This window comes from Bombus pyrosoma, linkage group LG11 (genome assembly GCF_014825855.1).
Source record: "Bombus pyrosoma isolate SC7728 linkage group LG11, ASM1482585v1, whole genome shotgun sequence".
NCBI lineage: Eukaryota > Metazoa > Arthropoda > Insecta > Hymenoptera > Apidae > Bombus > Bombus pyrosoma.
In genome coordinates, this window is record NC_057780.1 from 6503728 (window position 1) to 6530528 (window position 26801).

General features: G+C 36.1%; 1 protein-coding gene across 2 annotated transcripts in view; it reads right to left on the reverse strand.

The window, feature by feature from the left end:
- Positions 1–26742, reverse strand: part of LOC122572549 (caskin-1) — a 51539-nt gene extending 24797 nt beyond the window's left edge. Inside the window, exons 1-2 of one of the 2 annotated variants that reach the window (XM_043737615.1) lie at positions 26281–26742; positions 21641–21757 (exon numbers count right to left, since the gene is read on the reverse strand). Coding sequence is in view for 1 of the 2 variants with exons in the window: in XM_043737614.1 (XP_043593549.1) it covers positions 26281–26296 (16 nt within the window). In the remaining variant the exon portion in view is untranslated. The remainder of the gene's footprint in view (positions 1–21640; positions 21758–26280) is intronic. The other variant, XM_043737614.1, reaches the window with a different exon arrangement.
- Positions 26743–26801: the final 59 nt, after the last annotated feature.

Genomic DNA, 26801 nt, shown 5'->3' on the forward strand with positions numbered 1-26801 from the left:
TCGGGGTGATAAGTGTGTTAAGAGGGCATTAGTGCGGGTAGATGGCACGCTCGTTGCCATGTTTTTACGGCAACGGGCCATTCACACTCAAGTATCATCCTCGTGCCCTTCTTTATTATTTCTTTACGCTTCACGTTCAGAAATTTTCTAAATATCTACGATAAAATATTATTTTTTGTGACAATTGATTGTAATATTCTACCCGATAAAAAAAATATATCTATATATTTATAATGTACGGATATATTAATTTAAGCTGTACGCAGCCAAATAGAATAGTAGCAAATTGTTTTTTTTTAAATTAATTTTAAAATTGTTTACGGATATATCAGCCACTATAAGTAGGATTAAGTTTCATAATTTTTGGGAAAGATTGAATTATCGACAGAAAATTCTATTATTTAACCAACTTTTCTAAACAGCGTTTGAGTATATTGTTCTTCAAACATCTCTTGGATTATTATCATCAGCGCGAACTATCATCCCTGATTTATATATGTCCTAATTTTTTTCTAAGGTTTCCTAGAAGAATATCGATTTCCCTTCGTTTCCAAGACCATTTCCACATCTCTTTCTACGTTTCTACGTCTATTTCGGATTTAGATCGAAGGGATTGGCTAATTTTTGTACTGGTAGGTGTTTTTGGTTTTCAAGAAATTCCAAAGGCACCGAATAGCCTGATAACTACAGAAATTGTAGAATGTAATAAACCTTCGGATCGCGTTTTTTCGAAGAACAATAGCCATATCTCGGTTAATATCGTACATTACGTACGTACATACATATCGTAGACTGGGAATGTCGTATAAAATAAATGAAAGATAAAATATAGATGCAATATAACAGAGTGAAATATGTCGAAGATAAACTGACAAACGAGCCACTTAGAAGCAAAAGGACCCAGTGGCATTTTTCTGATATCGAGTTTGGAATTCAAACGTGTTAAAAGAATTCCACGTAATGTCTCTACGAAAATGAAGTTATATTTCATGCTTCACATACGGTAAGAAGCGTATACGAAAATCTCTAACGAAATTCATTTTTTTTTTTCTTATTTATAAATTATCGAATATACGAAAGATAACATCGTGATAACGTTACGATGGCACTACTTTCAATATTCCTTGCTTAATTGGCTATTGTCAAAAGTCAAAGTAAACGATACTTTTACGCAACGTTGGATCACTCGAATTATTCACAAACGTTGTATCTAACGATTTAATCAATTCTAATTTAACCATCTTTGTTCCGAATTGAAAAGTTTCAAAAATACCACTTGCATCCGTCTGGTTCTGTAAGCGCAAATATCAACCGTGACGAAAATATCCAACAGGTGTAGTACGTTACTGTTTCGAGAACTAAATTCGTTTCTCTGTTATTCCGAGCCATTTGTTCTTGTCTGCATCGTGTCGTTATTTTTAGAGGAGCGTGGCTAGATAGGTACAAACGAGACGGCTGAACGTTGAATACCATTAAAAGGATAAAAGCATAGAAACCGCTGGCAAAGAAACGGAACAGGTTTCTGGAATTAATTACAACAGATTGTATTCCCGATGCAATTTATATGCCATTTGCATCTTCAGCATCGATATACATACACGTAAACCATTATTCTGCCCTTGATGGAATTATTCACAGGTTTAATGGCATCATTTCAACGTTTCATTTTCTACATAAAGTTGTAAATAAAACACTAGATAGTTGTAACGTTTGATAATAGAACCTCTTCGTGAATGATACAACTCGATTCATTCTTTAACGAGAATTTTTGTCCCCGGTAGAAGCCATTATTTTTTTTTCTTTAGATTCTATATTTATCTGTTCATAAATATGGAAATATCTTGGCCATTTTGCACAGATAAACTGATATTATTAGCGAAGCTTTACGAATTACAAATTACGACTCGTCGAGTATTAACCAATTAGCTGTTGCGAACTGTTTGGAAACGTTGAAAAGTGTGTACCTAAAATGCGTCGCAAAAAGTAAGCGACGACGAGTATATTCGTCAGACACAGAGTATACGTGGCTATCGTAACACAGAATTAAGCTGTAACGAAACGACTGTTTTATTTTTGAATTTTATTGCCGTCGTAACCACAAAATATTGCCATTTTTTCGTGACGAGTATACTCGTCAGAAACAGCTAAGTGGTGAATAAGCTACCTTGCACGGTAGCAAGAAGTTCGATAGTAGAACAAATAAAGTCATGTACGATAATAATAAGAATAAGGAGGCCCATAACTTGTAACTTGTCCACTTGCAAATATTACTAACGTCACAAATATTGCCATTTTTTCATGACGAATATACTCGTCAGAAACAGCTAAGTGGTGAATAAGCTACCTTGCACGGTAGCAAGAAGTTCGATAGTAGAACAAATAAAGTCATATACGATAATAATAAGAATAAGGAGGTCTGTAACTTGTAACTTGTCCACTTGCAAATATTACTAACGTTACAACTAATAAATTATTCCGTAAGATTATTCCGAAAGTTTTATACCAACAAATTAATAAATGTTTTAATATACGCGAAGCGAGACAGTACGTTGCAATATGAGCAGGGTAAAAATGAATTTTACGAAAGAACCTCTAAAACTGACTAAAAATATAAATTTTAATACGAAACGAAATACGAATTTTATAAAAGTATGAATACGAATGCCGTACAACACGAAATATGATTTTTGTTGTACGAAAGGACTGATCTGAAAATCGTTTGAAATATTATTTCAAATATACGATTAACAATACATCGCGACCTTAAGATACCCACAGTTAAAGAAGAAATATCCAAATTCAGTAACGGATATAATACAAGAGTTAACAACCACCAAAACCCATCAGTTACCCAACTACTTGAAACGACCGATCAGATCCGCAGACTAAAAGGACAATACCCTTTAGATTGAAGCATTAGATTCAACTAGAATCAAACATACTATAAACTCTTCTAATCCAAGTTACAGTAGCGCGCCAAAATAATTTACTTATAATTCTCAATGAAAATTGATTGTAAAAGGTCTATCAAATAAAAAAAGAAAAATATACGATTATATCGAGTATATTATTATACGATCGTGTGTTTCGCGTTAAATATTGATATTCACATGGTTCGATCTGTACCATGGAAGTCGCACGAATGTGCTTAGAAACATGGTGCAACATGTTGTAATTTGAAATTCCATAATTACAATACAATCGAGCGGAACAAATTGATTTCCACGCTTTCCATCAATGACGCAATCTCTCGTCCATAGAATTAAGCAAAGGGCGACCCATCTCGCTTTACGATCGGAAAATATCGAACATATGGATCTGAAAGAAGTTCGAGTGGCCCATTAAAGTTAGGTTAGGAAACTCGATAGCTAAGTACCTGCGCGATATTCTAAGGGCAATGCTTACTGCATAAGAAATTATCGACTTTTTATTTTCTCCAATGCACGGATAAGCAATATAATTAAATACATAACGTGTTCTCTGTTCGCAGGTCTGCTACTCTATAAATAGCTGGCCTAACTTCCGATTCGAAAGACAGGCGACAAGTTTCACCTATGCATTCGCATTCTCTGTCTTTAATTCTAAAGGTATTCAAATTGAACAAAAATTGAAACATTGATTGAACGAGATAACAATGAATGTACAATTTTTAATTAAATTTAATTAAGCTTAAATTTCAGTGTTAACACTGGGACTACCGTACCAGTCAAATGGACTGGTTTTACGATTTTATTATAAAATTCCTACTTCGCGTTATATCTTTTTCCGCAATGCTGTAATAACTTTCGCAACGGTAACTAAAAGAATAATATAATGAATTTCATTTTGCTTTTTATGTATTCAAACTGAAAATAATTTTCTATCGAGGCTACTTACACCAATACCAGTGAAAATGACTGGTACTTGTCAAAGTGCAAAAGGGTGCTGCGATCTGTTTATCGAACCCCAATTAACCAGTTTCCTCGTTTCGTACAACTTGCCACGCGTTTTTCAAATTTCTACCGCGTATCGTTCGCTAGATCACTAGATGCTGACGCTAAAAGTACCACAGCAGTGAAAACGACTGGATCTACGATTTGATAAATGTGTCGACCCTCGTTTAGGGACCATTTTAGGGATCATCGTTAATAATAATATAACATGGAATTGCTTCTGTAAGAAAGTAATAAATCAATAAATATAAAAATATTCTATTATTAGGTATTTTTTAAAAACCAGTCATTTTCACTGGTTTTGGTCGAAATAGCTTAGTGTTAACTATTCTAGCGTTAACCTTATATTATATCTGTAAAAATATGAATTTCCATAAAAACCGGCGCTCCAGTTATAACGTTGCGAGCGATCAGCTTATCGCGTAATTTATTCGATCTATTTTGAATGGCGACTAGTCGACCAACGTCTCGCGAACAGAGCGTCACACTTACGATGCATGAGATTCTTCCAGCTGCCATAAATCGCCTGGATGCACTTATCAAGAGGAGTAGCGGATAATAGTGCACTGGTTTTACGTGCACTTAAGTTGCCCTCGGAGCAGCTTCTGAACAAATTGCCGTTGCTTATCTGGCAAATCACCGGGCTACGTTCTCGTCGTGGATGAAGTTTCGTCTTCGACATGTCGAGGACACCGCCAGGGATCCAGGATTCGACGGCTGGATCGCGAAAGCTTCTATAAGTGGAGGACAATTTTTTCGAGGACTTCTGCAGAAACCGCTTGCCAGGTGGTAAGGGCGGGGGACCCAAGCAGCTCGTGACGGCAGTGATCGCCATTTATGGCCGAACTCACTTTTATTCCAACGACTTTGAGTCTATCGATCTTTTACAACCGATTATTTCAACAACAGCTTTCTCTATTTGCTTTTCTATCGCATTGGTACTATTATGCGTGCGTTTTATATCTCGTATCCGTACGTTTACGCAGCGACTACAAAACTGATTCTGTTGCTCTGCAAACGAACATTCTGTTCGTTACTATCCCTGTTAGATATTTATAACTACGGTTTGTAACGGAGTGGCTTAAATGAAAAGGCGAAAAAGATCCTGGCGGGGTTAAACGAACCGGAGGAAATTTTCTCTTTCGATCGACGTATTAAACGTTAAGAGAAACATAATCGAATAGTTGATAGCTGCGCAAGGATACGGTCGAAGCTGCTTCAACTTCGATTTGCTAATATCTACGTAGGAAGACTAATTATACGATTGAAATTACCAGAAACGCGTGAAATTATACATTTTCATTAACCTTGTCAATTTGAAAGGAAACGCGCTCACCAACGTCTACAACCACGAGCTTGAAAAATGTCGCTATAATATAATTTCCCCTACAAATTTCGATAGCTTAAACATTGTATATAGATATAATTTCTAGATACTTTGCACTGGTATCGTGACGTTGATAAAAGAAAAAGAAAGGAAAAGAAGAGAAGAGGAAAAAGAAAAAGCAGAAGCTAACAACGTCCTTTTCCAAATTATACGGTAGCTACCAATTGCAACCACTTTGTCAAATCAATCCTACAGCTACATTAGTCTACATTAACGTCTCTATGAACGTATCCCGATATAAATTAGACCACTTTCTATCGAAGAGAAGACGCACGGTTGTAACGAAGCACAAATTTTCCTCAAAGTGTACGGTCGCGGAATACAACGAAGGAAACGGCGGAGATAACCGGATAAGACTGTCAGAAACGTTCCGTGTTAGGTACAGGTTTCAGTTGGCGACACCAGCGGAGTCGTTGGTGTGGCGAATGCAAAGAGGCGAGGTCGAAGGTGGGTGGACAAGTTTCCGGAGAACGGTGTAGGCCGCCCCCGGTAATGCCTCCGCGCGTAGGTTTCCAAAAACGCGACACGTGAAACAACTTTCCACGTGAAAATACCCTGGCTCGCCAAAGTATTCCAACACTTACCATAGGAAACTCGTATGTCCATACCGTACGCGTTATATAAAGCATTTTGAAATTTCATTGGCGCTGTAGCAACATGTTGCTATTACATTGGCCGAGAGAGGATGCTAAAAAGTGGCCATTTCTCGGCTCCTCCTTGTTGAGGAAAAATTCTTGCTGATTCTCTCTCTCTCTCTGGGTAGACAGAAAACGTTAGCAACGTTTGTAAAAAAAGAAAAGAAAAGAAAAGAAAAAGCAAGCGGCTGACGGGTAGGTCGAACCTACCCACGCGTTGCACTTAATCTTCGTCTTCTTCGGACGAACAATTTATTGTTAAAAGTCGGTACACCGTTGAGGTAATCGTCATGGGAATATAAAAATCGATTCGAGCGTTTGAACAGAAGTATCGAAATTAGCACGTTGTCTATTTTATTTTTATAGAATTTTAAGATAGCTTGTGACTGATATACCGAGTAGCGCGTTTAAATCGCTATCTACATCCCCTGTTGATCGCGATATTACAAATGGAGTTCTATTGTACGCTATTGGAACGGAGTTAATTATTTATCTCGATTGACACGCGAAGAAAACGCCAAGTATGATACAAGGCGAGTTCAATTTCACCGCACAGAGGTTGCTCCATTGGAATTTTTCTCAACGCCAAGTCATCAAGATCTTCGTTTGCATGCATATGGCGCGTATCAAATGAAACAGCCACCTGGATATTACGCAGACTGTATCGACGAAAATGGAGACTCGGAATAGCAAACTCGCAGTAGCGCGCTGCTCCACATCGTCCACTATCAAAAAGTATCAAATTGAAATACAAGCTAACAAAATGGCGTTTTCATTGAAATAAAATTGCACTCCAGCCAGTCGAATAATTTCAAATATTTTGTTTACGTATTAATTGACGAAAGTAAAACCGGATTGCAAGCTATTATAGCACACGCATGCGGGTGCGAAGTAGGAGAACGCGTTGCTGGTTGCTGTTCTCGCGTGGCAACCAGATCTCCTGGTACTTTGGATCTGCTCGTGTCCAAACACCGACCGATACATCGGCAGAATTTCCAAAGAATTATTTCGTGGATGGATCTATCCATATCCGAAGAAGATGAAGATTTTGAAGAAGATGGGAACACACCTTTTCGTCTTTGCGCTTCTTCCTCCTAAATTTCTCGTCGTTTCTCGAATAAATGGCAATAACGTTTTCTTTTTTTATTCCTAGAGAGATGCTCTTCAGCGAAGCCAACGAGGTCGAAAAATGCCCATTTTGAAGATTCTTTGATCTTGAAAATTTGTACGGAGGCAACAGGATATTTAGCGCAAACAAGTCGCTGGGAGAATTACTTTTTGATGAGAATTGATTATAAAATTCATCGAAATAAAAAGGAATTTATTACAAAGAAGAGCGTATCTTACAATGTTGTTAGAGAAACTAACACGTTGTGTAAAATGATTAGAAGAATCTCTTTCTTTTTTCTTCATTTAGCTCTCACCACACCGTTTTCGAATGGAAGTAACGTGAAGTATGTAACATCGGTAATTTCGGCGTGCAAAATGCCGTACATTATAATGTGAAATTGCCATTATGTCCATTTCTGAATTGTCTGGTAGCGTGAGCGTGTAGAAAGTACAGACAGCCAGGGAATCTTCTCCTAGAGGAGAGAACACGATTTTCGGCGCTCGTGTTTTACTTTGAAGGGATGTTACAGCGTTACAAATACGTACACGTTCACACACGTACAATTTTCTTTAATATTTCTGAACGATGTAACGCGTGTTCGATCGATCTAGGACTCTTAGAATTTTTGAAAGTCTCAAGCTTAAAAGTGAAAAAATAATCGTCGATATTTTTCCCTCGGGGGACCGTACGAATCGTAGAAATTCTTCCGCATCGAACGAGTTTAGCGTATTAACGCGACGAATGTCTCAGAACCGACGAGTACCAAGAGCGAGGCTCGGAATTCGAATATTCGCCGAGAAATATTTTAAAAGTGGAAAAGACGAAGAGGAAGGGTCGATGTGTCGAGAATGTTGCGGCGATGCATTATAATAATATGACGATTCCAATAATGTACTATACGATGATATGTGAAATGGGTCAGAGAGAGCGAAGCGGACAGTGTGGTATTATAGCGAGTTAAAGAATACGAGATAAGCAATTACTTGTAAGCAGCGTGTTGGTAATTGAGTGGGTGTACGTTGCTGTAATTTTCATCAAATCACACGGAAATAGATGTATTAAGGCTGAAACGCCGGGAATTTTCAGTAGCAAACGTGCCAAACATTTTGATAACGTATCAAAGTATCGTGGAATTATTTTTCAATAAAAACCTGTCCGTCGATTTCTCTTCTCTTTTATACCTTCGTTCTGTTATTATTTTACTTCGCCATTAGTTTTAGCTTTCCACGAATATTTAGTTAAGCGTCGTGTAGAAGAAATTTCGATAACAAGATTTCGATCGGTCTCGCTGGGACTCGTCTTCAAACTTTTTTTTTACTTTGCAAATACTTGAAGATCTTAGAAATCATGACGTTACATATTCGATGTACGAAGACAGACTACGTATTCATAGAAAGACGCGAGATTACACACGGAGAGTCATCCGCCGGTTGAACATGGCCGGACAAATAATTGCCGCGAAGAGAAACAGAGACTGAAGAGCGTGTGTACTGTTAAGGAAAGGTCTGGACCCCACCGCTTTTCTCCAGCACCTTAGCGACGAGGAGTCTCTCGCGGCGGTATTATTATAGCTTACTTACAACGAATGCACGTAAAGAAACGATGGAAATCATTAGTGGCTTCCCTTGCGTCTCGCAAATCCGCCGATTCAGCATCCACGTCGTAAATACAAAGGAACGCTCGATTCACATCGAGATAAGGGATATTGCTTGCGTTCTTGATAAAAATAAATGCAAATGTTAGGTAGAAAATGCTGGCTCCAACCACACCGATACAGCTAAACCGTCGTACGTGCACGATCGTAATAAGCTGGTTTTATCGAAATTCAAATACGGCCAGCGCGTGGATAGAAGCGAGCCAGTGTTTCATTAGAAATTTAGAGAAGATACTTATCGACGAACGAAGGGTGGTGAAAGTTGGATACTCGCCGATATGGAAATCAGATTGACGTTACATTTATTCAACGAATTACTATTGTTCTTCGGATATTAATAACAACATCGATATTAATTCAGTTGCGTACGTTAACAGAGGACACTGCTGTACTTTATCTTCTATGTTTGGTATATTGAGGATAAGATTTTTTATTTCCAGATCTCACACATTTTTGATCGAGCTGGCTGCTCAAGGGAGCAAAACTCTCATAATAAGAAGATTTTTTTATTATTCTTTTGGATGAACTTTTCTCAAGGTTTTATGAACTCAACGAAGAGAAATTGAATTTACAATGTAAATATGGCGTGAACCGGAAGCCATCCTAAGCCGAAAGAGTCATAATAATTATAATGACATTTAACAAACAGAAATATAATCGTATAACATTTGCGTGTGTTTTTTAGTAGCCTGTTCTTTGTTGAAAATATCTTCCATCGACCTTTTATCGGAAGGTCCCACATGGAAATAACGTGTAACGTCTGTTTCGTAGATTAATTATGCGCCTAAAGCGGACCTAACTAGACACAGGTTTAAGTTTATCCGATAAATAAAGTAACATGCGCGATAATTATTTTTGCGAAGCGTTTCAAAAGATGTACAGTTAAACGACTAGAGAATAGAAGTTGTGCTACATTTCGCAATAAAGCTACGTGTGTAAGTACGCAGAGCATGTTTGGAAAGTAGGTAAGAAATGGTTGTAGAGGCGTAGAAGGATGCAAAGAGAACAAAAGATGAGAAACTCGGAGAAACTTAAAATAAAGAAGAGTGTAAGGTGAAAAGAAATTGCCAACTCAAAATCTGCAGGAAATGAACGAAAGCATTTAAGATTATAATCGTAAGCCATAAGCGCTATTAAAAAGAGTATTCACCGGTTTAACAGCAGCTCGAAAAACGATAGCAAACACGTTCTGAATTAGTATACATCGAAGTTAAACTAGAACTTATCAAATAAAATTATACGCGAAGATAAGCCAATTAACCATTAACTTCTACCTCGGTTGTGGCAATATCGAATGTCTCGTGGATCAAAAAAATGTGGAAGATTTATCAGATATCCAGATCCAGGTGATTGGAGGATTTCCGAGCCGAAATTATGGGAATTTCAGAGCTTGTATATCGTTAGAATATAAAAAGAACAACGAAGATAATATTGCAAAATTATTGTACAAAAATGATGTTACATGGTATATTGGGTTGGCAACAAAGTGATTGCGGATTTTGTCAGTAACAACTAATGACAAAATCCGCAATCATTTAATTGCCAAAGTAATATCTTGTTGTACTTGATATTACAACTATATTCACGAAACTTGCATCAAAAATAGTATAGCGTTACTTGACTATAATTTCTATTTTTTCGTTTACGATTTAAATAGAAGAAATATTTGAAGGAGATGGAAGAGACCTTCGGAGATAAATATCCTTGCAAATATAATTTATCTCTTCAAACATCGAACAGACATCATGGATTACAGAGAGAGAAAAAAAAAGAAATAAGAACGTTTAAATACACGCTTTAAATAGACGCAATAATGTATTAAATAGAGAAAATTATAGTATAACTATAATAACGCAAGATTAATGCTGTCAACTACGACACTACGCAAAATAGATAAACGCGTGGAAATTAAACTCTGATAAACTTTGATGGGAAAAAACGCTATGTGTATCCTGCCGAGAAATTACCATCTAATTACAATTTAAATTCAGTCTAAGCCTTCCGATGTACAAGTTGGTTCCAATAAGATCCTCCCTTCTCCTCGGTCAACGTAAGATCAGTTTTACACAAAAAAAGAAAAAATGTCGATTCTGCCGCGGCTTAAGTTTAACGCAAAGCGTTCTAAAGTGATTCTAAATGAATTGCGATAGCCGAGAGACGAAATACGTGTGCACTGGATAACAGTAGCCTAAGAGAATGAAAAGATGGACCCTCGTTAGGAGAGGAGATTAGGATGGTAACAACGGTGGGAGAAGAACAGGGAAGACGCTACTTGGGTTCATTATCTTAAAATCAGTCCTAAAAGATGGAAGAAAAGTGAGAGGAAAAATACACGGACGCCGACAAATGATTACAGCCAAGTTAAAGAGCTACCGAGGCAACAGGCCAAGATAAGAATCTTAATCGGAGGAAGATAAGACGTCGAGGGGATTCTCTACTCAGGAGAATGGAATTTCACGATATATACTCCGTATCGAAGATATATACCTGTAAATCACGGCGAACAGTTATTAGTTTCGAACACGATGTTCATTGAGGTAGGTTGTTAATCCGATTTAAGTAGAAGGACGGTATAATTGAATTTCCTTTATGGACGCGGATAATTATCGTATTAACGGTAACCGCGTTTTGTAACTAGAATTTTAACATCTTATTAATCGATATTTGTAATGATATTATTCGTTGTAAATAAACGAAGCAGCGTTCGCGCTTGCCTTCGAAAAGCCGTTTGTAAGGCATAGTTACCGTACGTTGGAATTCCACGACTTTTAGAATTCGAGAATGTGCAAATGACAAAGCAAGAAAGATGAAAAGGAGCGAAGAACGAGGGTGGGGGGAGGCAAGAGGGGGGAAAAAAAAGGAAAGAAGAGAAGTCATAATGATCTTGCGTGTATCCTTCGATTCATTCTTATTGCGTTATTTACTTGAAAAACAGGAAATACCTCTAATATCCTTTTTCAAGGCATTAATCATACGAATCGAAGAATAAATCGTATATCGTACTAAAAGTTTATACTTCGACTTTCCAACCATTCGCGCGAACATGTAACAATGATATTTGCGCGCCATTTACTATTCCAATACTATTTATAGAAATTCAATATTCTGTAATGTGATACAATTGGATGGAATACCAAGAGGCTGGAGAATTTCTTTCTTCTCTCAAGAAGCGTTTATTTAGTAATTTCGATTTGTCGCTATAATTGTGTTATCTTTCCTAATAGGCTCGAGCAAGCGCAAAACATCGCGACTTCTGTCGATGTATTCGATGTAATATAACGTTCGTATCGCGTTTTCATTGTAAAGGAAAAAAAATGAAAGGAAAAACCTTAAGATGAACGCGGAATTGTATAGGAGCACGTGACACTATATTCAATTGACCTAAATAGTACAATGAATATAAGTGGACTGTGCTGTCTTATGCGTGGCGGCGCTGTTTGCCGTTGTCTCGCTAAGAAACTTGAATCGAGTTTCATTTTTTTTCTTTTTTTTTTTTTCTTTTTGTTTCATAGTTACAGAAGTACAGAAAAAGAGATATCTAATATCTCGTGCACGCTTAAACGCCTACACAGTGAAATGAAACAGGAGGAGTACTAACTTTTATGAAAGATAACTAGACTTTTTATCTCGACGATAAACCCGCATCGTAGTTTACTACGTTAAATGATATTTGTATATTTCGCGCCATGACTCTAGTCAAGAATTACTCGTATTCCCAGACATTTGTCTATTGTAACGTGTTACGTATTAACACGGTTCAATGCTGGCTCTATTCAGTGAAATTTCACCAGATAACTCGCTAAATTTTTTGTAATCATTCTTCGAGTGTATTTTATCGTACAAGATGGTCCACATCGTCTTATCAATTAACTGGAACAACTTGATATTATTTTCGATAATATTAATATATGTTTAATACCGATGATATTAAAAAAATGTTAAATATCGATAGTATTAAAAAATGTTTCACGTGTTAAAAAAAATGTATACGAGTCTAATGTTTTCGTGGGGGACATGATCTAACATGATTAGTGTTTCCGTATGTGAACGCGCAGAGGACATGTGAAGGTCGTTAGGCGTGCAGCGATGTTTTTGTAAGTGGGATCACACATTTTTTAGTACACTATCTTATACATTCTTATCTTGTTACATTCTCTACAACAAGGTATTAAGCTATTTATGTCAAGAAATTATTAGCTCGGCAGATATTCTGGACTTGTATTATTTCAACAAATGTTAACCTATTTTATTTTAGCAGAATTTCGCTAATTTGTCAGATTTAATGTATAGGAGGACAAGGAAAGACCCGAGACGGTATTCTCATGTTTTGCCTTTGGTTAATACTTTTTTTACGGAGAACATTGCGTTCAAAAAAACATCGGCGACCTTCGTATGTCCTCTATTTGTTCTCCCACGAAAAGACTGATCATGCCAAACGATGTGCCTCTCGATACTGCTTAACTTATACACGAAACACTTTTTAATGTTATCAAAAACGAACGAGATATTCCTGGTGATAAATTTAAGTGGACCACCTTGTATAATTTAGTATACATACAGTATGTATTATCGAATACTGGCCAACGAAATTTCCTTTGGTACACAATCTGAAAATTTGTACATGTACAAAAATCAAGGCATAAGAGTTAAAAAGAAGTTTGTCTTGCATTTTACATAGAATTTACGATACTGTGTGGAGTATAAGGAAAGCAAATAGCACCGATGCACAATAAACTGTACATTAGATAGAGGTGTAGAAAAAATGATAAAATCGTTCCTGTTATCTGCTAGTGGAAACTAGATGATAGTATCCTCTACCATATAAAGTCTTGTCGGTGAATTTTCCAACGTTAAAAGCAAAAAAAAAAAAAAAAAGAAAAGAAGAAAAAGAAACAGATTCTGCCGCATGTTTCAGATAAATTGACTTGTAACATTTTATGCGATTTGTGATCATCTCTTTTGGAATTTTCTTCGTAGACAATAACAGTACGAGGTTAACGCGTTTAAAAGATAAATCAATGTTTAAAGCAGCCTTAAGGATGCAACATGACTGAAAGGCAAGCGCAGAAGAAGATAAAATCCAATCTCATGACTGGATCGAGTAATTTGCATAAGATATCAGGATGGACGTTCATCCAGATACATCCTGTCAAGGACGGACGTGAACGGGTTGAACTGAACGGCAATTACGATCGATAAATTTCTTTTTTGTTACGTGCAAGCTATACCTGTATTCAAATCGCCATTCTTAAAAATATGTAATATATGTAATATATATGTAATATTTTTCATTGAAAATCATTTGTAATTCTTTGTTTTCAATGAGATATCTTATCGAAGAATGGAGCATGATACGAGCATTCACTTTAAATTCTGAATAGAACGTCGTGTTTTATCATGTTTTATCTTGATAAGTAATTTGTGTTCTTCATTTCTTGTTGAACGAAGAACCGCAATTGACAATGAACGAAGCAAATAGCGAAAGAACATAATTTAACGATTAAATCGTGCGCTTTTTACACGATAAAAGCTTAAACGAGGATAGGGAAAATTGTATACACAGGGAAAAAGTGATAATTAACATTAATTAGTAGTAGTCAGTGTGATAGAATTAGTACACCAATAAGCTAACACAGACATAACGATATAATTAACATTGACAATTAGCATAATTTTCTAGGTAATCTATCGATTGTCTAGACGAAATATCTTATATAAATCGAGAAATATTAAAAAGGGGAAACATGTTGAAGAACGTAAAACGAAGAAAAATTTCTTTCTACAGAAATACGATTAAAGGAAGAAGGTATTGTACATGTAAACAAAGAATAACAAAAACAAATGTAGTACTTTTTGTAACACTTGAAAACGTAGTAATCAAGATTGAAGAAAGGCAAGCTTTGTGAAGTGACTGGGTTATTGACGTACGAGTTTGAATGCGACAAGTGCAGGAAAGAACAGGAGACGGGAGAGCGAAAAACAAGCGGTAAAGAGAGGAGACGGAATTGCATGGGGATATAATGAGTAGCAGGGAAGAACCACGAGCTTAAAAAAGCTTGAGTAAGAATGTTAAGAAAAATAGGCTGCATCCAAACAGAAATTTCACTTTATTCTTGCGTAAAAGTTTTGTTTAAAAATATAAGGATTTTAAAGTATATTTGCCTCGCTAATTTAATCAAATTCGATATAAATTTGAAAATTCAAAAGTTTATTCGTACGTACCTATCTGAATGGGAATTTAATTCAAACCGATTTTTCAAATTCAGTTTTAGTAATCGTCTGATTTAATTTTGAAGTAAAACAATAATTTTAATGTTTTTTTTTTCACATACCTTCGTGTTGCGTAAAGTTACTGCAGACGTAAGATACAGACGTTTCGAAAATATCGTAGTCCTTAAAGAGAGCTTAAAAATAATTTTTACTCGTACATAATTAATTATGTAATGAAATATTAAAGAAGTATTTTTTAAGACAACGATTCAAGGCTAAACGAAATGTCAAGCTGCCGCAAGTTTTTTCGTCTCTGCCAGACTTCCGCTTCTCTGGCCACTGACGTCTTATTCTTTCGTTCTTAATAGCAATTGACATGTTGTAAATTTAACACGAGTCAATGGACCTTAACAGATACGCATCTCGCGAGCTCATGTTGGTAAGTACTTAGTCTGCAACGTTTCACGTTATAGCTTACGAATCATACGTAATGAGACGATCAGACCAATTATGTTATTACTTTCCCGATTCTATTTTATACGAGTGATTTTGTGAAGCATACAAAAAATCGGGATATGTACATTACGTAATTGAAATTTCCAAATTTAGTAATTAACGAACAATTTGATTTTAGCGTTGTACAGATAATAATTATTTTCAATCGTTGTTACTTGCATATTTTAGTCGATAGTATTACAAACGACTTGGAATGCAACATTACGACGTTCCACGTAACGAACACTTCAATAAAGATTTTTATAAAGAAATTCATATTCGTCATAAAAGATTTCTTTTTCGATCATTTAAATTTTTGCTAGGTTATACACACAAAGTATAGGAATCAATTTAAAAAATGGAACTATTTTCCACCAAATTATGCAACGGTTACAAGTTGGCCAACAGTTAGAATATTTCTCTAGGCGAAAGTAAGTAGATTTAGGAATAATTGATTAAGACGCTACGATCATTTTGTCTACAGCAACGACCTTGACTAACCTTGAGTAACCGTGGTCATTGAACTCATTTCAATAGCGCGAAAGAACTTATTATTCCACGAGAAGAAAGTAATTTAAAGATTGCCTTTACGAAATTTAGGAATAAAATTAACTAAATTCTACCAACATGTACACCTTTCAAAAATCGTTAAACGAACTTATCTTATACAATTGCTTAATACCAAGAAATATTTTCAAAGACATTTGTATAATTCAGTATACCGTAACTAATCTAAAAATATACATATATACACAAATATCTGTATGTGTATATTAAATACACAGATGGATAAATAGAAAATATAGGAAAGAAAAAAGTGATTTTAGCAAAATATTCTATGCAGGTGTTGCTCAATAAGGCTGTGGACGAGAGCAAGGTCTAGAGGGCTTGCAGCGTTGCCACGCTTCCCAACCGGCTTTCGTGTAAACAAGACATATTGCGGCAACATTGTGCCACGTTTCGGGTAACGTGGCATCATCTCGTGTTACCTGGTGTTTCGAACCCATAGAACCTTTAGACTGAAAAAATCCGCGAAAGCAATCATGCTGCAAATAACTGCGGTCCTTTACTGTCATTTCATATGCTAGGGTCGACGCTTCGAACATACTAAATGTTCCACTTGTTTGCGCGTTAACTATTTGCACGATGTAAAATATTTTTGAAGGTTAGACAATTTTATAAATTTTATCAATTTTGTTAAACATTCTAGAAATGCAGATATCAATTTTACGTATCTATCACTCTTGCTTGTATCGCTTTCTGATAACTGTATTCAATGAATTATAGGTTATGATACGTTATATGTAGGCTGAGAATTTCTATGCATTTATGGTAAATTTAAAGATGCAGGAATGCATGGAACATCCAAAACATGGAAAAATATATAAAATCTTCCAAATACAGCAGCTAAATTTCTCTCTCTACTCTTTCAGTTATCTTTATGAAAATATAAATTTACATAAGTATCTGCAGTCTAATTACGTGTAATATTTTGTACATAACAAAAAAGGAAGAAAAGATGTTATATTACAACTTTCTAATAAAGCTTCAACCAACTTATACGATATACCTTTCTCATTTACAAGATAACTTCACATAATTTCGTTCGAAAGAAGTAAAGTCACTTATATGATGTCATTAAAAGAATAAAGCAAACTGTCACGATGTTAGAATCACCGAGCTAGAAAGAATTGAGAAATTTTGCCGATTCCTTTCTGAAACACCAACGAGTAAAAAGTGTTTCAACTTCCGCTGCATGTTATTAAATCCCAGGTAGCGTTTAGTGAGAAGCGTTACGCATACACGCTTCAAATGACAGATAAATCGTGTAGATACAAACTATATACACGGTGTCGCAAGTTTTTACTGCAAAATACTTGTCATTAATATATATTGCGTGTATGAGTATATAAATAAGAATAAGAGAAAAAGTCATATAAATGTGGGCCTGTAAATCCTTTATGAGGAAATTATAACAAAAATACGAAATAACCAACTGGTTCCTCGTTCGCGCAATGGTCGACCGAACATTAACCTCAATGATGGACAGGTCGAGAACCGATTCTTTGCTCCTCAAGATCACCAGATATCACGCTACCGAATTTTTACACGTAGGGAATTTTGAAGGAAAAAAATTTATTAATCAAGTATTAATATAGAAGAAAGTCTGTGACGCATTGCCTGAAATTAAAGGAAATGAACAAGCAATTTTTAAATGTAATATAACCAATTTCTCACGAATGTTAATTCATAACGTAAAAATAGTGTTCGTACATTGAATAACATTTTAACACGGATATAGAGTAAATATCCCTAGTCTGTTTCTACGCTTTATCGAACAAAAACACTGGCTCGTTGTTACTCCACATTTTTGTTAGAAATTTTTAATAGAACATTTATAAACCTATACGTATACACTTTTTTCTCGTTCTTACTGACAGAATCTGCTAATTTATATCGTTCTACAGAAAATACCTGGGACACCCTATATTGTTGGTAGTACAGGTTCGAATACATTTCACATAATTTATTCTTGCACTGACCTTAATAATTCCTCGCGTGTTGAAACCACGCATTACTTCCACTTTCATGCTTTTAAATATATTTAACATACGAACGCTAAAAATATTCTCATTTTTATTGTAAAAGAATGTTCTACATAGTTTTATCTCTTATAGCCTTACGTAAAAAGGAAATAGCGCGGGTTAACAAAGAACAGTAGACGCTAATGGACGTATATTGTTCAATGACACGGATAGTATTCGTCTTTGTACAATCCGATACACAATGGAATGTGATACACCTTTCGTTCAATGCACATCCTTTACCCAGTGTCTGCATTCGAACTATGTAGTTGTATACACAGTGTCCCAGAATTGACGGTACACCGCGACCAAAAAGAAATCGAAGAGGAGGAAAAGAAAAAATTTATGTTTCCTTTCTTCGACGCCTCGTTTTGTAGAAAATCCAATCTGAAAATTGATCGAATATCGGTTCTATTAGGGAACTATCGATGAAGAACGTGTCCAATGTGGCTGTCGACCAAGTGCCGATGACATCTATTGTGTATTTCAAAGTCGATTTTCTTGAGAACGAAACTTTAAACGAGAAAACTTTACTCTACATTTTTTTCACTTATCTTTGTTGGTAAAACAGTCTTTTGTCCAGTTGTACTGGATTGGCAACTAAGTGACTGCGGATTTTGTCATTAGGTGGTATTGACAAAATCCGCAATCATTTAGTTGCCAAACCAATACGATTCTTACTTTGCTTGCAGTTAAGCGAATGTATGTACGTGTAGTTGACAAACTTTTAAACTCGATTCTCTTGAAAACGAAGCGTCAAAGCAAAGGAATCTGTTTTCTTTCCTGTTTGATTTATTTTTGCACGCACAGTAACTTTCCGCTTAAGTGTACCACACATTCTGCAACATTATATCGCCAATGGTACTAAAGTTATACTAATTACATAACGAGAATCCATCCACCAACTTTGTCCATTGAAAAAAGCATCTTGAAGCTGGATTTCGCAGGTTTTAAGTTATTGAACAAATTTCATCACCGCTTCATTCAATTTCGGAGTTGCGTGTCAATCGAACCGGAAGCAACCGTTTTCACTTTCACTGGTTTTAAAAGGACGAGGCCTGAATTTCGCGCTGCCTACCCGTTCTTTTCATGTTCCGTATAAAATCTTTAACTACTTAACATAACTCGTAATTTGTTCTTTCGTCATTACCTCACAATACCTCGACGACACGTCTCGATTGTCGCTTCGTTTCATAATTTCAATTTATCTTTCGCATCTTACAGGATAAATCGCGACCGATCGCCTTTATCGCGTAAAATACGAAATACAAATTGAAACGAACTCGATGATACCAGTTTAACGATAAACGCATCTAACGAACAACAAATTTCACGATTATATTCTAAAAAGAAAAGGAAAAGAAAAAACGAGCAAACCTAAAGACATCAAACGCTAAAAATGTACGGGGTGCAGACGAATTCTGTGCACTGAGAACATTAAAAGAAAACAATACATCGTTGCATCGCTATCGATTGATCAACGTTTTAACATCAAGTGAAACAGCGAGACCATTCAAAAATGAAAAGTAACTGAAATCAACTAACACCTTCTTTTAAATACGAAAGTGTATATACGTACGATGTAAAGGATCTACGAATTTTAACATTTAATAATATACAAGTGCCTGTATGGTGAAGAAACTTAAACTCGGTGATTACGGTCTAAAAATTCCGCATTCCTCTATATGTTCCTTCGCATTCTCTGGCTTGCATCGATTATGAGGCGTGGTCGCTTCAAAGCAGTGCTATCAAACTTCCATCTTAAGAATAACGGAAACTGTACAAATTCTCAATACATATATATATGTGTATATATATATATATATATATGCATACGTACACACAATAACGTGGAAAAGTTTCTGGTCAGACTTAGATTTTTCATTTACAAGCCATAAGCAATATTTAAAAGATCTTGAAGGATTGACATTGGGTACGAACGCGTTACAAGTAAAAGGAAACACTGTCATACGATTATATAACGTTAACACGTTGACTGCCATGGGGGTCACCGGTGACCGGCGACGCAGCAAATATTAAAAGTACATGGCACGATTATTTGAAAAAAGGACAATCGTGATAATTGTCTACAACGCCGTGGGGGTCACCGGTGACCGGCACTCGATTTGGCCACAGCGCCGTGGGGACCACCGGTGACCGGCGACGCAGCAAATATTAAAAATACTTGGCACGATTGTTTGAAAAAAGGACAATCGTAATAATTGTCTACAACGCCGTGGGGGTCACCGGTGACCGGCGACGCGGCAAATATTAAAAGTACATGGCACGATTATTTGAAAAAAGGACAGTCGTGATAATTGTCTACAACGCCGTGGGGGTCACCGGTGACCGGCACTCGATTTGGCTATAGCGCCGTGGGGGCCACCGGTGACCGGCGACGCAGCAAATATTAAAAGTACATGGCACGATTGTTTGAAGAAAGGACAGTCGTAATAATTGTCTACAACATCGTAGGGGTCACCGGTGACCGGCACCGCGAAAAATCCTTCAAGCATGATTTTATAACTCATTTTATTTGCTGCAAATAATATTTCAACGTAATATGCATCGCATAATGAAAAGTTCACGTCGGCGCCTTGGGCAAACCATGGGAAATTCGTCTGGCAGTCAACGTGTTAATTAATGCCGTTGTATCGTTCGGCATATTTTCGACCGAATCGTGTTATTTCAGCGATAGAAAATTTCTAAGTTTGCGGAAGATACGAGAGGATTGTTATTGATCTTTCGTTTCAACCGAAGACTACAGGGAAGCGAGGTTACTAGAACTGTTCCTTTGTTTGATTCTACGGCGAAATATGTTCTCATAATGTTAAAACTGCTCTTTATCGTAACATTATACGTATGTTCCACTTCTACGAAACTTCGTTAATCGAGTCTTTGAATTCAACACGCTCTTTCTGTTCTTCGTTGGCTGCTATTAAAAAATCATATCCTTCCCTGTCGTGAAGCGTAATTGAAATAAAAAGGACAATAAAAATCTACTTATCATGTTCTTTCCCTGTGATCTTCAATTGTATTTAAAACATTGAATGTCATTTGAAGGTATTCTTCTGCAGTTGAAAGCGAAGCAAAGTCGGAATATAAAAGGTTCGAGGACCGTAGCAGAGTTGAAGGTCTTTAAAATATCGTTTTCAGAATATAAAGTGAAAAATCCATCTGACCGGAAATTTGTACACACTGCGATATATATTATGTAAATATTAAGATATTATATCAATATTATATACATATATATAAAAGAAGATGAACGCAGAATATGAAACTGTTATACGATATTATAACCGATGTAACGCGTTTAGAGTGAATGTGAGATGAAAAAAAGAAAAAAAAAAGAAAGAAAAATTGCTAATTGTAAGACATTACAACGCTCGGATAACTATTTTGACATGTATCTCGTTATCTGAACGAGTAGGTTACAAAAAATACTTCCCACAAGCAACCGTGTTAAAGATGGAATATTAAAAAAAAAAGAAAGAAAGAAAGAGAGAAAGAAAAAAAAAAGATAAAAAAAATCTGTCTGCAAGAAGAAAGCACCTGCGCTGCCTAAAATGGAGAGACGCGAGAGATGTGTTTGATGCTGTTAGCATGCCACACAGCTTCTACAACTTACGTTGTTGTGCGGTCACAAGAAGAGCCAGTTACAAAGAGACAAAACCAGACGTCGTTCTTGATTACAACATTCACAAAGCAGGGATGAACAGATCAGATCAGGTGACTGCTTATTATCCTGAAATAGTGGAAAACATTGTTCTTTCACCTATGTATAATTAACGCTACAAAAACGACTTGGCATTATAGAAGAGAAACTAGGAATATCTCGAAGGCACTCGTTCGATTGACTTGGATCGTGTCGAGTAAAGATATTTATGCAACTTTAACCCTTTCGTTAATGAAACACGCGCGCGTACATCGACACAATTATTCATTGACGGAGAGACCGTCTCTTCTGTTATTCGTAAACCAGTGAGAATGTAGAAACAAAGAAGAAAGCTGGAGTTTCAACGAATTTACAAACATACACGTATATTCGTAACTGTTCTCTTTCTAAAGCAAAATATTCCACAACCTTGGTCCTTGGTTCAAATTACACCGTAGGTTCCTTAGTTTCACGAAGTTTCGTCGTAAGATCACGATGGAGTTACAGGTTGATCGTATAATAAAAGTTCTCAAAGTACGAAGCGTTAAAAGAAACTTACCTGCGTGCGCGTATACCAAGAACCTTCTCAATCTGAAAGTTGCCATAACGAAAGGGTTAAGGCCTAACATACGATACAAATGGAAGAGTAGATGCTTGTTAGAAAAGATTATTAAAAGAAGTTCAGTCGCCACTCGTATTTATAATACGAGTTGCTGACAAGCATCGGCGTAAGTGTGGATGGATAGGCCATCCGAAAAAATTCGACGCTGATGTTCGCTACTGCAAACGTACCTGCTTCGTCGTACACGTAGATATATCATACGTATGCCACCTATGCCTGAATAAATTGAGCATATACTTTCTTCCTCTATGTGCGAATTCGACTTTCGAACAAGGCGCTTCTATCTCGTGTATTACGCTTAAATACACGCTAACGTCTAAATGTACGCTACATTACTGTAACTTTCATCCGTGAATCAATCTTCGAACGTTCACTTTATACATAGCACTTTATACAGCCTGCTTGTATGCGTATACGTGTGTACTTTCATCTCAAGAATGATAACGTTTTAATAACTACATAATTGCGGAAATTGAACTTCGAATAATTTTCAGTGAGGACGACGTAAAGTGTTTTTAATAATTTATAATGTAAGACCGGTTAGAAATATTTCAACGAGAATTTAAAATGAAATATTTCAACAGAAGGGGTATAAGGCTGGAAGGGAGGGGGGGGGGGGAAGAAAAAAAGAGACTTTCATGAATAATTCACGGTCTTCAAAGAAGACGAAGAAGTGCAAGCTGTAAGGAAAATAAAGGTCTGGTTTTACTTTTTTAAATGTATGAATACGACACGTAGCGCATTATATACATAAGCTATTCGGTCCAAATCGAGTTTTATGAAGCACGTAGCGTCTATAATACGGTTCTATAATATTTAGTTTTCCGATCAAACATCGTGCTAACTGTAATGAAACTCTTGTAAATAATCGTTGCAGGAAATGATAAAGGAGAATATATTCTAAGAGTTCAAGGGTTGGCGACTCGACTTCTTATACGGTAACTTAATATATATTTCTTTTCTTTTTCTTTTTTCTTTGCTTAATGCGCTGTTGCATGCGAGAGAGAAAAAGTGCGCTTCTCGAACAGGATGTCACTGTAACCTACTTTTAGTTAAAACATAAGGAGAGTTAAAGGATGTATTTTCAAAGCACGAACCAAGTTCAATAAATAAATTGATGTACACGATTTTTCCCGTCCTCGAATAAATTTCGTAAATTCACCAAATATATCAACAAATGTTCACACACAAAACAAAAAAAAAAAGAAAAAAGAAAAAGAGAAAGAAAGGAACAATCATTTTGTACGGATACAATAACTACAATATTTTGTACAGCCATCGATGAAATAATTAAATTGGAGTGCATCTTTAGAAGAATGATGGGAATGATACGGGAATACTCTATGTACAAGTTATATACAATCTATATACAATTTATATACAGTTTATCGAGCAAATCGAATATATTATAAAAATAACACGAAGAATTATATGAAACTATGTCGAATTGACCTTATACAGAACCCTAACATCGAAGCACGCGTTTCTGTAAAATCTGGTTATTTTCTCGTTATTAATTTCGCTGCCATAAAATTTTCCAATTAATCTGATCGGTTCGTCTAGTAACCGGAGAATGCACGAAAATTTCTTCAAACTTACAAATTTCCCATTTCCTACTGCGCTACGTAGTTCCTATTTTCTTATAAACAAATTACATCATTCGCGAGGACCAAAACTAACCTGATTTAAAATCGATTTGTCATCGTTAATCGATTCGATAATTATACAAATTTTCAGTCAAAACGAATAACCCGGTTAAGAAACTTCATTTGCACGATTAACAAATTGCTTATTTGCTTATATCGGCAGATCTGGATATTCCGAAAGTGGACATTCGACAACGTGGATGGAAAAAGTCTGATAAACGCAGTCCCACGTTTCTTTCCATCTTTCTTTGCTTTCTTTTCACCTCCGTCTCTTCCTATATACTTTCGTCCCTCCTACTCTGTTCTACACCTCCTCGCCTTAGTCCCACCTTCCCGATCATCTTTCATCCTCCCCTCCAATCGCGCAATTCTTTCGTCAAACGGCTAATATCGAACTATAACGAATCGATAACTAAGTTCGTTTCTTCCGAATCGAAGAAATCACATATTCGAGATATCTGTTGGATAATTGCACGCTAGAAACTCTTATTTCTCTGTGTAAATTTGTTTTTATATGGAGGAGAAAGTACAGAGGAAAGGACGTACAGAAAAATAGCTAACATCTTTTTACGTTTTCGCTGATGTTTGAAAGTGCATCGATTCGTTGAAAGTTAATTTTGTTAACTTCTTGTAACGTTGTATGTACATGCTTCGATATTTTTTTTTTTTTTTTTTTTTTTTTAAGACATCACAGCGAGAGAATAAATTGGACGTTCCGTTATATGCAAACGCGATGTAATACAATCAAAGGGGGCTCGTTTAATCGCAAATGATAATTCAGGCACGCGCATAGGAACATAAATTAACCGAACAAAGCGTACATTTAGTGTTATGCAAGACGAATATGAAATAATAAGAAATTAATTATGAATCACTCGTCGAGATTTCGCGGTAATAATTAAAAGAGCAACTCTTTTCTGTATGTTACTTTTTATGTGTATTTTTCTGAAGATTCCTTTACTGCTTCTTATATATTTAAAGAAAAATGTTGTAATATATACCTTGTGCATGTACAAGTATGTGCACATTATAAATAAAAACTCTTTTTCCGATGAATAATGTATAGGAAGTAAAAAGATAAACGGAATCTTTGAACGAAATTTCTCAATGAAATTTTTTCACAGCGAAGACACACCTTCCTGATAGTTTCAAGAAATACTGTTATTCTACATTTAATCTACCATTATACTGCATCCAATGTATAAAATGAATGAATGAAGTGCATAAAGATTCTCTTATGAACAGTATACATATATCACGCACAATTTATTTTATTAATTAATACCGAATATCAATTAAAATACCAAAATAAAGAAATAAATAGAATCAAGTAGTTTTTAAGCATTCAAAATTCCCGCATTTATTATGTTGTACGTTCGAATGTTGACCAAATAGTTAATGACAATTTTCAAATCGCACATACACCAAAAAAACTGTCACAAAGCAGAAGTCGCAGCAATATATTTTTTTGTTTCCATTTGCCTGATTTTCTCCAGAGAACGAACCTTGTATTTCGCTCAATGTTACGAATGCGAAAATATTCAAGCAGCTTCTTTCAAGTAGAAGGGGAAAGGTTCAAATACGTTTGCTGGTTACAAGCAACTCCACTTTCTAGCTTTATTATTCCCTACGCCAATTCTGTAGAGCATAGATTAAAAACACCTGAGGATTTATTATGTTTCATTCTATACAACGTTTTCGAATTTGTTTGCCGCTTTCTGTATTAATTGTGACTCGTGAAATTATACGAGCAATTTTCAATGCTAGATAAGTCTTAATATTGTCAAATCTACTGATCAAATAGGAAACTTATTAACCGGTTATAATTTTTCTTTTATCACCTTTGGTATATATATCTTATTCTAAACGACAAAGTTAACCAAACAACGGTACGTGGCTCGAAAACGTGTGAAACATTAAACGTATTGTAAACAGTTACGTAAAGCTTAACGATTTAATGCAAAATGTAGCAGCGAGTATAGTTTGACCACTGAGTTAATCCATCCGATAGATCATAACGTCACTCCAATAACCGACTCTTTCCCAGTATTCAAATATAGAAATTCATCCGATATTACATTCGATTTATAATAAATTTAAAAATCAGTACGTTTCAAAGAGAGAATGTGAAATAATTGGCAAACACAGCGAAATGAGCGCGTGCGCAACTTCGTAAAGAAGTTGAAAATCACGTTCTAATATACATATCCTTTCTTCGAGGAATTTTTTGTGATGCCACTTGATTAACAAACGTAAACAATGCTTTTCTATAAGATTAGACGTGGATGGTCGATTCGTATCGAAAAAATATCGCTTAAGATGGCTTAAGAACGTATTTGGCTTACCGCTAATGCGCCTCATGGCGGCTCACGACACGGCTCGTATCCAAAAACCGACGAGGTGGTCAATCCAGCGAGGTATGTAAATCTTCCTGTTCGCTATAAACACCATGCCACATGTACAAACACCGATCATCACCTACGCCATGCACACACCGATTCTGGAACGTAAGGTTCCCGCGCCATTGCCCACTGATGAGGCTTTTCTCGAACAAAGAAGATAACCTGCCTCCTCCGACACCGTACTTTTCCCTGTTACGTTAACGCGAATAAGTAACCAGTCGCTTCGAGAATGACTGACATACTGTTAACCGCGATCTGAGTGATTCTCTCTACGCGGCGACCGACAGATGCACTGACCGAATGTGTGGTAATTTTAAACGTACTTGAACGCGGGTGAGAAACGGCGACCAAACAGGGTATAAACTACTCCATCACGATTTCTCACGTAGCACTGTCGTCCTCTAGTATCCAATGCCACCGCCAGAGCGCTCGACCAACCGGTAATGATAAATCTCCTCCTTGTA